Source organism: Paroedura picta, chromosome 1, assembly GCF_049243985.1.
Source record: "Paroedura picta isolate Pp20150507F chromosome 1, Ppicta_v3.0, whole genome shotgun sequence".
NCBI classification, from domain to species: domain Eukaryota; kingdom Metazoa; phylum Chordata; class Lepidosauria; order Squamata; family Gekkonidae; genus Paroedura; species Paroedura picta.
In genome coordinates this window covers 37,232,358-37,247,310 of record NC_135369.1, presented here as the reverse complement: position 1 = coordinate 37,247,310, position 14,953 = coordinate 37,232,358, and the positions used below count along the sequence as shown (strand labels likewise).

Here is a 14,953-nt window from a genome sequence, read left to right as displayed (position 1 = left end):
TTAGATCTCTCGTAGAAGTGCAAACATCTTGAAAACATTTTTCAAGGGAGGAAGATAGACACAAGTTATATTGTTAACACAGTAGGGCATAAAACAAATTAGAAAAATCGGTGTAACAAAATCTAAACTAAAATGCTTCAAAGATTAGTCAAAGACTAATTAAGAGTTATCTTGTTTGGGATTAGTGTGGGGTTGAGCCAGTTTCTGATTGCTGCAGTTGATGCAGTTAAAGCAGGATTAGGAGGCAGAAGTGTAGCAAGTATACTAGTTTGGTGAGCCAGTTTGGTGTAGTGGTTAGGAGTGCAGACTTCTAATCTGGCATGCCAGGTTCGATTCTGCACTCCCCCACATGCAACCAGCTGGGTGACCTTGGGCTCGCCACGGCACTGATAAAACTGTTCTGACCGAGCAGTGATATCAGGGCTCTCTCAGCCTCACCTACCTCACAGGGTGTCTGTTGTGGGGAGAGGAAAGGGAAGGCGACTGTAAGCCGCTTTGAGCCTCCTTCGGGTAGGGAAAAGCGGCATATAAGAACCAACTCTTCTTCTTCTTCTTCTTGTAGTTGAATGTAGTACAAGCTCACATGTTAAGTTTTCAGTGCTGGTCACTCCGGATGCATTAAGGGCAAAGCAGATGCATGGACCAAGTTATACTGATTTAGTTGCTGTCCATCATGCAAAGCCCAGTAAAGGAACTTCAGGGTCAAATTTCAAGCCTTTTAAATGCATTTTCTTGAGTTTTCCTTCAGCAACTGTATTGTTAGATGAGCTGTCTTGTCTGTTTACATTCAGGGACCAGAGAACCTTCAAGAGACACTAAACAGATACAACCAAACAAAAAATGTCACCTTACTGTCTAAACCACAGAACTTGCAAAACATATCTTTGACAAGGCAAATCATGGTGATATAATGACAATGCATATGACTTAGACATGTCTGTTGTTACTTAAGTTTTATTAAGTAACACCTCTGGGGCAGTGATAGCTGTTGTTGTAGGGCATGGGTGGGCAGGAGAGGATAGATTAGTTTTTGCCGCCAGTATTGGTTTGGTTTGTTTTATGTAATTTATGAGGGTTTTTAAATGTTTTATAATAAACCTCACATGAATACAAATAAGCAAATAAATTTCAAATGAATGTGCATAACCATTAACTTCTCTCATGAATCTTGACATTTTATTTGTCTTTTGAGATTTTATATCTTGCTTTTGTAGAGATATGACAGAGGTAGTTCATATTAAAGATCGGAAAGAAGTAATTCATGAAATGAAGTTTTCGCCAGATGGCTCCTTCCTTGCTGTGGGATCTAATGATGGTCCAGTAGACATCTATGCTGTCGCTCAGCGGTACAAAAAAACAGGCGAATGTAGCAAGTCTTCTAGTTTTATCACACATATTGATTGGTCTTTGGACAGTAAGTTCTTGCAAACTAACGATGGTGCAGGAGAACGCTTCTTCTACAGGATGCCATGTAAGTCAGAATTTCTTTTAATCTGCTGTACCTGAGTATCTTGTTTGCTATAAGCCCAAGTATAATGTTTTAAAACTATTAATTTGAATATTTGATAGCTACATCAACAATGGCATGATCCAGAGACATATGAACTTAAGTTTCACTTTAATAGATTTGAACTGTGCAGCATGACCTACTAATTTCAGTAGGACGTAGGTATGAATAACATTCTTGGGATTATGTTATACCAAAATGTAAATAGTTTCATATCAAGACAAGTAATACATTTGTGACAGGGTTGCTGTCTTTTTTCCTATACATCTAATTCTTGAATAGGTGGCTAGGTTTGGATCTGGATTAGTAATGGGAGAGTCTGGGATCTAAATCACCAAAACTAGTCAATATCAGGATTTAGATATTCAGAATCAGATATGGTTTCCAAATAATCATAATCTGTCTCCTCCATCAAAGGCAATCATAATCTGTCTCCTCCATCAAAGGCAAGAAAGCAGGGGAGAAAGGGAGATGTTATGAACACCACAGAATAAAGTCAAGTTTTTCATCCAGTATTTAAATATAATCAGTGGAACAAGGGCTACAAAGTGAACAGGGGGCTGAAGGGAGATGGGACGGTATCCTAGTAATTTGGGGTTTAAGAAGGACAAGCGCATCAAAGGAGCTAGAAAAGGCCAAAGACAGAGAAGAGGTAAATGGGAGTAAGAGAATGAAGACGTTCAGAAGTCAATGGGAATAAGCAGAGTAAAAATGCGACAAAGGCACCCAAAATATGTTTAGAATCCTCAAAGCAGTTAAATATGCAGGCTGGAATCCTCCATTTCATAGAGTACCAAGCCTTTAATGGGGTGCTTTTGAAAAGCTGTTTGCTTTTGTTGCAATGCGGAAATGCATTTGGGTAATGTTTGCCTGTTATTTGTGTCGTGTTCAAGACTAAACAAAGCATATTCTGTAGATTTGTATTGCAATGATAGACTGCTTTGAAACGCACCAGGGATTTATACTTAGTATAAAAGTCAAAAATGGCCTGCAGGCCATCTCTAAATCTGTATAGCTTCCATCTCATTCAAATAGAATTATTATGCTGTACAATGGTAATACAGCTGTGTTTGGAAAAGAAAGGGATTATATAATTTAATCTATTTCAAGTTTGTTCATTATGTGTGATCAGTATCTAGGTCTTCAAGTGAGTAGAGACTGAAATGAATGTATGTTTTCTTTTCAGCCAAAGTAAGATATATTTAAAATCTACTCAAACCATAGATTTTCTGATTTATTCAAGGCGTGAGCTTTCGAGTGCAAGCTCCCTTCGTCTGACGAAGGGTACTTGCACTTGAAAGCTCATGCCTTGAATAAATATTTGTTGGTCTTAAAGGTGCTACTGGACTCTGATTTTATTGTGCTACTTTGGACCAACACGGCTACTCATTTGAATCTATCCTTATAGATTTTCTGAATATCCAATGAATATGCAACTGTTTCCTTTAAAGCCTTAAAATGATCTTACAACAAGAAAGGTACCAAAAAAGCTGTGTTTCTGGTCACTACCTACATCACCTCTGTAGGTAGGGGATGCAGAAAGCAGACTTTAGGAAGAGTATCTGCATAATTTTACCTAGTAGTAGCCTGGTACTGTCTTGGTCAATTCCATACCAGGAATCACTGCATAGATGCCAGGAAGGAAGGCATGCTTCCATTATAAAGATACATGCCCCCATCTTTGCTTCTTTTCCTTTCCCCCTTTCTTTGTCAAAGTCTCCCTCTCTGTATTTCTGCTCCCACCCCTTATCTATCCCCCCCCACTTCTTTCTTACCCCTTCTATGTCAGTCTTTGCCTATTACTCTTCCACTCCCTAGAAATTCGCTGTTACCTCCTTTCTCCCGTAGTCTGTATGTCAGTCTCCCCCCTCTCTAACCTCCAGTTATTTTACTTGTCTCCTTTCTCTTTCCCCTACTCTGTCTTCCCTGACAGCTGCCAAACTTGCTGCAGCAGGCCCAGCAGGCCCCCCTATACTTTTTTAAACTTTAAGATTTTTCTGCAAACCTGGGGAAATCTCCAAAGTTATATATATAATGCTGCTGTTGCTTCTTTTGTAATTTGGTCTCCATATTTTTTTAGTTAAGCCGCTGGACTGATATAAAAAAGTGATTTCCAAAGAGTACTCTGGGCAGTCTGGTAAACCTCAAAAGATGTTTAAAGGTTCCTCAGTGAAAAAATTAATAATGCCAGAGAAGTGTCCTTGAAAGACCTCTTACCTGCCAAAACCAGTTTTCTCCTAGAATGCACAGACACAAGATAGTGTTGGGAGTGTGTTCTTTCACACATTCTGTGTTCCTGCTGGTTAACACTAAGGTCCAGTCAGTATCATTTGTGAAAAGAGGGTGCCCTAAAATGTGTTCAGGAATTACAATAAAAGTAGTGAAAGTCTGCCTCTCACAGGTATGTGGGACACACACCTACACCGAGGCTCTTTGGTTCCCCTCCCTGACCTCGCTTTCTGTCTGTCTTTCTCTCTCACACACACGCACAAACACATAAGCTGACCCCTTCCCCCCACCTCCCCTCTAGCTTCCCTGTCCTCCACCCTGATCCCTCTCCCCTCTCTCTCTCTCTCTCACACACACACACGGGTGCACAGACTCCTTCCCCCTCCCCCCTTACTGTTCATGGCAGGAGGGCCCTGGCCTCCTCTGGCTATGTGGACAGTGCCCTGGTGGCTGCGTGGGTCATGGCCTGGCCCCCAGCAACTTCAGGGGCAGCGCCTCTAACTTCAGCAGTCGTACAGGTCATGGCCTGGCCCCCAGTGGCATAATGAGTGGCTCCTTGGCCTGCGGTGGTCATGTGGGTCCCAGCCTGGCCCCCGGCGGCTACATGTGTGTCTCCTTCTCAGCCGCAGCCTTGGCCCCTCGAATGGCTGTCTCCTTGCATCTTCTGGCACGCTCCCTGGGGCGGGACTAAAGACGTCATCTCTGTACCCATTTCCATCCCAGGGGTTGCGCCAAAAGACGTGTTCCATATCAACAAAGAGGTACAATCACAGAATAATCTTTACTGGTACTTCCATTATTTAATGGATGTGGACTCTATCTTGATTTCCAGCGTAACATATATAATGTTTTCACTGGATGCCAAGCGATACAGCAATGCTACTGTAAATCCACAGAAATTCATAGGCAATAGTGGCTTTCTTTTTAATACTTGTCATACAAGCTGTATCAGATGGTAGCTTTTTCTGCTAGATTCAAGTTTGATAGCAGTGCTGGGGGGGAAGCATAAGCTTTTAAGATTTGGGGTGTATAAGCTTTTAAGCGTCAATGCTCCCTTTGTTACAGCACTTATTCTCAGACGCTTACACCCTGGAAATCTGGACTCAAATCTTGCTGTTCTATTGTAGGACAACACAGCCACCCTCTGAAACTAGCATTTTTTTTTAGTATCAATGCATTTGATGCCAGACATACAAAAGATCCTTAAAAGTCATTATTGTGAAAAAGTTCCTTCCAAGTGGAAAGCTTGAAAGCCACAGGGATAACACCAAGTGCTGTGTCAACACAACTGGTTAAACAGCATATTAACCTGATTGTTTTCAGCTGGAAAACATTTAACAAGCAAAGATGAGATCAAAGGGATTCATTGGGCCTCCTGGACTTGTGTAATGGGATCAGAAGTGAATGGAATCTGGCCAAAGTATAGTAACGTTACTGATATCAACTCTGTGGATGGAAACTACAATAATGCAGTCCTGGTGACGGGAGATGACTTTGGCTTGGTTAAATTATTCAGGTTTCCTTGTTTAAAGAAAGGTAAGATACCATCCTACCTCTACATGGTTGCTTCATTAAGGCTGGTGATGATCATTTAATATAGGCTTCCTCAGTGGCTAAAAGAGAGTGCTTTTTGAATCATACACACCAACATATTTGGGTAGGAAATAGAGAAAAACCGTGGGAGATTTGTAATATAATCTGGAAGAGAAAACAGAGCTGGGTTTTGCAGCCGTCTAGAACAAGTGGATTCTGCCTTTATTTTTGAGGAACTAGTGCTACTTTTTAGCCTAGGACTTTCTATCTGCTCGTGCATGCTCAAATATATATTACTGAATGCCTGCATATCACCAAAATGTATTCAGACTATATTACTCTCTCATCCAAGCCGAAAGTAAGGTCCCTAAAGTGTTGCCCATCCTGAATTTCTCAGCTGGAGAAGTGTTGAGTGTGTTACAGGAGAAAGTTCTGGGTTTAAGCTTGACATGACACAGAAAGGCTTGCTTATTTATTTGTGTTATCTATAGTCTGCCTTTCTCACTGAGACTCAAGGTGGATGGCATGATGTAAATCAGTACAATGTATAGGATTAGGCAATATAAAGAATGTAATAAGACTAGAATTGTAGAAATCCAAAAGAAGGCATAAGTATTCAACATGACATACTAAAAAGTGGGGAAGAAATCATATTACTTGATTAGAAATATATAATGCAGTGAGTGACAGCAAGATAAAAACATACAAAAGCAGATAGTACATATTAGTAGTACGATCTGCAGTCCCATTCCCTCTATTAAAACATGTTATAATGCGGCAATGTTCCTTTATTTTATTTTTAAAGCCATCCTTAACAGTTCTATTCTATGTTATTTTGTAGAAGGCCAAAAGTGTGTGAGACAAGTGGGCAAATTGAATTTTATCCAAACCACAGCTTGGTTGGAAACCAGAACTGCAAAGTAAAGTCACACACGCAAGGTTCATTCACATAACAGTCAAACGTAGATTGGAGGGTCAGGAACCAATCCGTTTTTTAATTACTATCCTGGCAGTTTTAATTATCCTGGCTGACATGTTCATATACCTTTGCTCAGAAAACAGAATATGATACTGTTAGAAGTTGCTGAGTACAGGGGTGCTGAGCTTTCTCTGTTAATCTGAGCTCTGTTTTGGTTTTCAAAACATGTTGAATGTTTTGGTTTTCAAAACATTTTGTTATCAATGTCTTTTCAATTACTTTCCAAAGTAGACTTCAGAAGAAATTACTACTAGCTATATAGTTAAGCCTTGCAAAGACTTTTCTTTTTTGATTTACTGTTTATATCTCACCATAATGCTGTAAAAGTGACTGCAAAATACCTCCAAGCATAGAATCATAGAACCATAGAGTTGGAAGGGATCCTATAGGTCATCTAGTCCAACCCCATGCTCAATGCAGGATCAGCCTAAAGAATTCAGAATAAGTATATGTTCAGCCACTGCTTAAATACTGTCAGTGAGGTGGAGCTCACCACCACTTCTGGCAGCCAATTCTACTGCTGAACTACCCTGACTGTGAAATTTCTTTCCCTGATATCTAGCTGGTACCTTTCTACACATAAAGTCATTACTGTGTTGAGCAGGGGGTTGGACTAGATGGCCTGTATGGCCCCTTCCAACTCTATGATTCTATGATTCTACTGTAGGTCCTATCCTCTGCTGCCCTCCTCCAAGTGACTAAAACTTTTCAAATACTTAGACAGCAATCAGGTCTCAAAGAAATTGACAATCAAATGTGAGGGGGGAATCTTCTTAATAAACTTATCTAGTTTCCTCAAAATATGTTCTCTTGTTTACTATTCAGGGCCTATTAGCTTGATATCTTTCACAGTGCAATTCTGTGCAGAGTTACTTCAGTCCAAGTCTAAACTGGAGCAGCTCTTAACAGGATTGTACTATAAATTGCCTGTATTAGTAGCTGCCTAAAGAACATCAATCCATGATTTCCTTATTGTTCTCAGCTTACTTTTTCTTTTTCAATCAGGATAATAAAGACAGGTACAGATTTTGGTTTTATTGCAAGAGTAACATGGTAGGTGCTACCCTCCAAAATTACTCATTATTCACAGGCTTTTTTTCCTTCCAGTTTTCAATCTATTACTATTTACATATTTATCATATGGCATGTGTATAATATAGCCAGGAGATCCCAGCATGGTCTGGCTGCCAAACAAAAGGCATCCAAAGGTGGTTTACTATTGGCTGCTCCATGTCACAACCCTGGTATTCCTTGGAGGTTAAACTTCCAAGCATTAGCCAGGGCCAGCCTTGCTTAGCTCCCAAGGTCTGATGGGATCGGCTCACCTTTGCCATTCAGGTCAGTTTTCAATCAAGGTCTACTAAGATCTAATATAATTAATTAAAAATATTTTTACATTGCATAAAATATACGTATAGCAGAATACATGCTTTGTTGATACTGTTCTTTTCTGTTGCTTTGTACTTTTTCTAGTTGCCCCAATTTTGTTACTACCTTGGTTTCATTCTGCAGTCTGGCATCTTGGAATTTGTATCTGACCTTGCAGTGTACATTGCTAAGTAAAGACTTTATTTTCACTTCTTTATTTTTACTTCTAGGGGCCAAATTTAGAAAATATGTCGGTCACTCTGCACATGCCACAAATGTTCGCTGGTCCCATGACTTTCAGTGGGTAATAAGTACTGGAGGTGCCGATCATTCTGTTTTTCAGTGGCGGTTTATTCCAGAAGGTATAACAAATGGAATCCTTGAAACAACGCCCCAAGGTAGTAAAATGCAACTTTCCGTGTTCACAAGTATCTAGAAAGGGAGACTTTGAAAAGTGGGAAGGAAACTTTTCATTATTATTTAACCAGTCTGTGCATTGCTTTTTTTACTTTAATATAGACCCAGGCTTGCCTCAGGTAGAGGCTAATTCAAACAGTACAGAGGGAGGATGCAGTGCTGTGCAGGGACTACTCACATTTTAAATTAATATTTGATGGAAACATGTAGTGCAAACCAACCAGAAACACTTCAAAGTATTTTATGAAGTTGTGGTTTTCTGTGCCATTAAATCATTGCCAACTTATGGTGGCCCCATAGAGTTTTCAAGGCAATAGACATTCATTATTGGTTTGCTGTTGCCTGTATCTTTGTAGCACCCATGAACATCCTCAGTTGTCTCCCATTTAAGTACTGACCAGTGCCAACCCTGCTTAGTTTCTGAGATCTGATGAAATCAGGCTAACCTAGCCTACCCAAGGCTGATTCTGCACTTAATTTGTTTTTTCCGTTGTCGATCCTGCTGAATTCAGATTGATTTGAATCCGGGTCTTCCTCCTTTCTCCCCCCCCCCCCCAATTCAAACAAAAGTATTCTGCACTTGATTGGGGAAGCTCAGAGTAGGGAAGGGAGCCAATCACAGCAGGGGGCTCTTTCTTACTTTTCCTGAATGAGCTTGGGGGGGGGGACAGCAGAGGGGGGGAAATAAATCCAAGAGGCATATCTCTGCTGAGAGAAGTATGGGCTTCTGGAGCACAGTCACTTTAAAACAGGGCAAAAATAAGTCTTGGGAGGGAAGCCTTGCAACTGGGAACCAAGAAGTCTTTGAACTGACGCCCTAGCCAATCAGTGTTTTGCTACAGAGTTGGAAGGGCCTTAGAGGCCTTCTAATCTGAACTTCTGTTTGTTGGAGGATATCCAAAGCTAGAGCATTCCCAACCTAAATCTAGCCTGTTTGAAAATCTTGAATGAGGGAGAGATTCTTCTTCTTCTTCCAGTTAGAATGTTTTTCCTGTAATATAAACCTGTTGTATCTAGTCTTGCCCTCTGGAGCTGCAGAGAACAAGTTTTGCTGTCTTCTGTGTGACAGTGCTGCAGTTGAAGATCACTTCAGAGAGTCAACACTGTGTTGGGTTATCAAGCCTCTCTGTACATTTTTATTGTAGAACTGGCAGTGTTCTTGGAAATTTTGCAATACTTATTCCAGGAACATATGCCTTTAGCTTTTAATTGTCCTTTGATGATGAGCATCATTTGGTGTATTCTTTATGCAGAAAGTGGCATTGATTCACATAGCGAAGAATCGGATTCTGATTTATCTGATGTGCCAGAATTAGACTCAGATATTGAGCAGGAAGCTCAAATCAACTATATTCGACAGGTGAGCTGCATGAACATACAGTTTTTAGGCATCCCTCTAGATAATTATGTTGTCAGGCAGCATGGTGTAGTGGTTAGAGCGTTGGACTAGAATCTGTGAGACCCAGATTTGAATCCCCATGCTGCCAGGGTGGCTCTCTGTGTGACCTTGGGCCAGTCACTCATTCTCTAGTTCACAGAGTTGTTTGATGTGAGGATAGACTGGGAGAGGGGTTAACAAATGTAAGCCGATTTGTGTCTCTTTTGGGGAGAAACGTGGGGAATAATTATCTAAATAAATGCATGCATGCATGAAGCAGGGGAATTTTAGGAAGGGAAAAGTTTAAATAAGAGAACTGAACTAGGGATGCTAAAGTAAGAAATAGACATTGCAGTCCTAGGGAAAGTAGCAGCCTTCTAATCCCATTTACTTCAGTGGATTTGTATGATGATGTTAAAGAATCCAAATTGAAGTATGTAAAATGTATTTCTCTAAAAACATTATCTTACCTCTCCAGGAGAGCAAGGTGGCTCTAAAATAATACAAACAGCTATGTATGTTAGCCATGGGAACCTTCCTTTGCTCTGAAATTCTTTGAGTGAGCAAGCACATTTATTGGCAGATTTTTCTTTTAAATGTGAGAGAGGAAAGTTCCTTTCAGCACTGCTTATTTATTTTTGTTGTGTCCTTCCACCAAGAAATTTAGGGACTCCTACAGGGCCCCACTGGTTGTTTTATCTTTGAGACAGGAAGAGAGAGAGAGAGACTGCCCAAAGGTCACTCATAGTGCAATCATATGCTAACTTAGTTCAGTCTAAACCCATGGATTTCTGGGGGCTTAGGCCAGAGTAATTTTGTAGGACTGCCCTGCTAATGAGCTTCATGACAAAGCACAGATTTGAACCAGATCCTTGCCTGACATTCTGACTGCTGCACAGCACCACAGTGGCTCTGTTTGTGTTGGGAAACTTGAAAAACATTAAAATCTTCCTTATGTTATTATTATTATTATTATTATTATTATTATTATTATTATTATTATTATTATTATTATTATATTTATATTTATACCCCGCCTCCCCCCGAAGGCTCGAGGCGGCTTACATAAACCCGTCCCCTAAAACCATAAAATGACAATAAAAACCAATGATTTACAATAATTGTAACAGCGATGGCGTAGCCTACTCATTTGCTCTCCGCATCCTCATCTACGGTGGGGGGTGACGCTCTCTACCACCGGTTTGTGAGGGGGGGCTGATCTTCTTTCCGCCCGGCCTCAGTTATAAGCCTGGCGGAAGAGCTCCGTCTTACAGGCCCTGCGGAATGCTGGTAATTCCCGCAGGGCCCTCAGCTCTTCCGGGAGCTCATTCCACCAGGTTGGGGCCAGGACCGAAAAGGCCCTGGCCCTAGTCGAGGCCAGGCGGGCTTCCTTGGGGCCGGGAACGACCAGTAGGTTAGCCCCCGCAGAGCGTAAAGCCCTGCGGGGGATATAGGGCAAAAGGCGGTCCCTCATATATGCTGGGCCTAGACCACAGATGGCCTTGAAGGTCAAAACCAAAACCTTGAACCTGATCCGGAAGGCAACCGGTAACCAATGCAGCTGCCTCAGAACTGGCTGGATGTGAGCCCTCCATGGTGTAGCTGTGAGGACTCTAGCAGCCGCATTTTGGACGAGTTGCAGTTTCCGGATCAAGCCCAGAGGCAGACCGGTGTTCTGGGACATCTACCTGTCTTAATTTGTTACTAATGTTAAGCTGAATTGTTGATTCAATAAGCATTACTAATGCAATGAGAAATTACTTGAGGAAATACATAGGAATGCTGCAGCAGGGGGAGCAAAACTGAGCAGCCCTAACCCGGCCAGTTCGTTTTCAGTCATTTGGGTTCGGGAGTTCAGTTTGGGAACACTCTGAACCCTGAAGCGAACTGGAATTTTCTGGTTCATGCCATCTATCTATAGTCGTAATAAACATATGTTGTCCGTGTTAAAAGGTCTGTATGAGCCACATATCTGTTTCTAGACACAATTTAAAGTACTGTTTTTAACCCATAAAGTCTCAAGTAGACTGTCTCTCCCGCATACAGTTTTTCTGGCTTGCTCAGATCATCCTCAGGGCACAGGTCTAGGGTCTCTTCTGCTATATTTGGTTTGGTTGGTGGCAGCTGGACATTTTTGGTGGCAGCACCTTGCACTTGGAATACTTTCCCTGGCAATGACCCCCGGGCACTGATGTATTTGTAATTTAAGAGTCAAGTGAAACTTATTTTATTCTCTTGTGCCTTTTGATAAATGTGGAGCGTTTTCTGGGAGGTTTTTTGTTACTGCTATTTTTAACATGTATGGTCATCATTTAAAATATATATATGCAAAAGGTTTATAAACTGTTCCAGATACCATATAGATGTAACAGGGTGTAAATATAATTTAAAATAAATATGAATTTTAAAATATAAATAACATTAACTTTTTCCATGATGGCCACAAATATCTTTTACTTTTCAGTATAATTAGTGAAGAAAAAAAATGCTTTTTCTTGTGTTGTATCCTCCTGCAAATCTGGATCCTTGAGGCACCTGGGAAGAGGCATAAAGCTTGGGTTCCAACATCACTCTATATAACTGTTGCTCATACTGGGTCTGAGATTCTGTTCTTAAGCACAGTGGCTAGGAACCAAAATAGCTTGAAACCCAGGTGGCTTGAAACTGAAGTATCATGAAATTGCTTCCCCTCAATGGGATTTTCTCCCCCCCTGCAAACAGAGCTCCCTTGTACCCTCTGAACGCTGAACCCCAGTAGGGATTTTCAGGGGCACAAGTGGTTGAAGCAGGAGAAGGGTAGGAATTGGGAAATGGGACCCACCATGTCCATGAAAGTACTTCCCATTTGGACGAAGGTTGGGTCCAAGCCTGTTTCTCGTTATAATACCTTGCAAGTTCCACATGGGCATATGTGAACATGATAATCAACTTAGTGTCCATTACAATCAACTTACTGTGCATTACAACTTACAGTGTAGAGTTGCTCCAGTTTAAGTACATTAAATATATACATAAATAAACAAATCTTCCTGTGAGGCTGAGTTTGACTTCATTGGACTTAGACTGGAGTAAGTCTTCATAGGATTGCCCTGTTGGTTGCTGTGGTGTGGATACTGTCAGTGGGTGTAGGAAAGAGTTTGAGGGAGCGAGAAAAATCAGGGCAATGAAAAGGAGATCAGAACATACCAAAGCTTGGAGGACTAGATGAAAAATGTAAGTGAAGCCATCATGGTCCTTTCAATAACAGGTTTGTTTATCTGCAGTGTATGTCCAGATTCACAACAACAGCAGAGATGCTGCAGAAGTCTCCGATATTTTTTTAACATCTTGACTTAGCCCAACTGCAGAGATGCACCAAAAGAGACATTCTGATGCTCTTTTTCGGTGTTCTACTTTGGTTAAACTGATGTCACAGCGCCTAGTTTCATACAGAGCCGGCAGCTGTGCATTTCATAACCATCTCTTTAGCAGATTAGCATGTATAATAGCCATCTATCTGGGGTACATGTTAGCAGAGTAAATCTGTCTCCTGGTTCTTTTTGACATTTTCATACATTTCCTATATATATTTGATATGCTATCAGAACTTAGTGAAGAAATTGGTTCAAGAACTGTGGACAATTTACATGTTTAAAAAATTAAGAAGGTAAAAAAAAATGAGGTAATGGGATGGTGCTAGCTTTGCCTTTTGCTAGAATAGAAGCTTCTCAATGAAGGCTGATTTTGTCGTGGATTCCAGGATAGTATACAGGTCTTACAAGCTGCCAGGCAAGCGAGCAACACAAATATCGATACGCAACATGAATAACTGAACGTGGAATATATAATTAAGCAAAACTGTTATTCTTTTAGGTTTACAAAGAAGATCTACCTCAGCTGAAACAGCAAAGTAAAGAGAAAAACCATTCAGTGCCCTTCCTTAAAAGAGAGCGAGCCCCTGAGGACAGTTTAAAGCTGCTGTTTATACATGGGTATAATAATTTTTCAGTAGTGACTACGCGTGTCTTTTCAGTTTTATAGACTACAAATTACAACATATGGACATCTGGCCTTAGGAAAACCAGAAAGAGCAACTATTCAGAAACAGTGGCTGGATTTATCAATACTTTGGGAAGAAACTGAATTCTCTTTTAGATTGTTTGGTTGTGATTGGGATCTTCCTCTTTTTCTCCCCTTCCATCCCCTCAGCAACCCTTCAGCAATAACTTGACTGTGGAAATCTACTATTACTGCACAGAGAATTGGTAGCTGTTTCCCATAGGTAGTTAGTGTCCAAGGACTGGTCAATGTATTGTCTTTATTACAGGGAGGAAACTGGAAATGGACTTTTCCATGCTGCCACCTTAACCTATACTATGGCTAACTGTAGAACAAAGTGTGGTTCCAGTGGCACCTTTAAGACCAACAAAGTTTTATTCAAGGTATAAGCACACTTCTTAAGATACAGTGAAACAGAATTTCCTCAATTATTACATAGGGGGGGAGCTAACAAACAGCTGTGAGAACAAAGTTTGAGTCCAGTGGTACCTCTAAGATCAACAAAGTTCAATTCTCAGTATGAACGAGAATTGAGAGGCTTAGCATGTGTAGATGCAAATCCCAGACGAGTGAAATACGTTCCAATCTATCATTCCAAATTACATTATATTCTACAATTCTAATCCATTATTCCAAATAAGAAATACAATTAAATAAAGAGGACATATGGTCCTTCTGGGGGAGTGTTAGGAATGGAGGTATAAGGGCTGAAGGTGGTTAGCTTTTGTAGTTAGATAAGAAACCAATGTCCCTGTTAAGTCCTGGGGATTCCATTGTCTGAGTGTGTGATGACTTGCAACTCAGCAGTTTCCCTTTCTCGTCTGTTCCTGAAGTTCCTTTGTAATAAATCAACTACTTTGAGGTCACCCACTGAATGTCCAGGAAAGTTGTCCTCCTAAAGGTTGCTCAGTATATACACCCTAATGGACGAGGGCAACTTTTTGCTGATTCCCCTCCCCTATTGCACAACTCATGCTTTGTGGATGGAAATCCTTACATCCCTGTGAAAACTCCAGTGGATCCAAGCAAATGTATCTATTTACTTATTTACCATGGTCCCCCCCCCCCCAAATTGGGGAACCAAAGTATCTTACATCATTTTCCCCACCTCCAATTAGGCTGAAAATGACTGGCCCAAAGTCACCCAGTGACTTTCTGTGGTAAGAGTGGGGATTTAAACCTGTGTGTCCCACATTCTAGTCCAATACTCTAACCAAGGGTAGCAATTAGTTGCTTAGAAGAAGACAAAAGTGTATCTGGTCCACTTCTCAGTATAACATTCAGCTCATTGTTGGGCTTCTCAGTTATTTTCTGGATCACTTCGTCATTCTCACTGGCTGGAAATGTTGATTGAGCTTGTTATAGCTGGTGTGTTTGGTGTTATATTTCACACAGAACGAAAAACCACAGCCAAGGTTTTTGTTTAGTATCAGGTAGAAATTCAGAATCAAGTTTGAGCTGAGTGGCAGCTTTGACTAGGTATAAGTTTTCACATGCAAGCACA

At 40.9% G+C, this 14,953-nt stretch overlaps 1 protein-coding gene across 10 annotated transcripts in view; it reads left to right on the top strand.

Moving 5' to 3' along the window:
- EML6 (EMAP like 6) overlaps positions 1-14,953 on the top strand; it is a 176,385-nt gene that overhangs the window by 80,440 nt on the left and 80,992 nt on the right. For 9 of the 10 annotated variants that reach the window (XM_077334021.1, XM_077334010.1, XM_077333980.1 and 6 more), the window contains 5 exons: positions 1,215-1,471; positions 5,060-5,272; positions 7,847-8,014; positions 9,287-9,393; positions 13,264-13,382. In XM_077334021.1, the coding sequence (XP_077190136.1) occupies positions 1,215-1,471; positions 5,060-5,272; positions 7,847-8,014; positions 9,287-9,393; positions 13,264-13,382 (864 nt within the window). The remainder of the gene's footprint in view (positions 1-1,214; positions 1,472-5,059; positions 5,273-7,846; positions 8,015-9,286; positions 9,394-13,263; positions 13,383-14,953) is intronic. The other variant, XM_077334001.1, reaches the window with a different exon arrangement.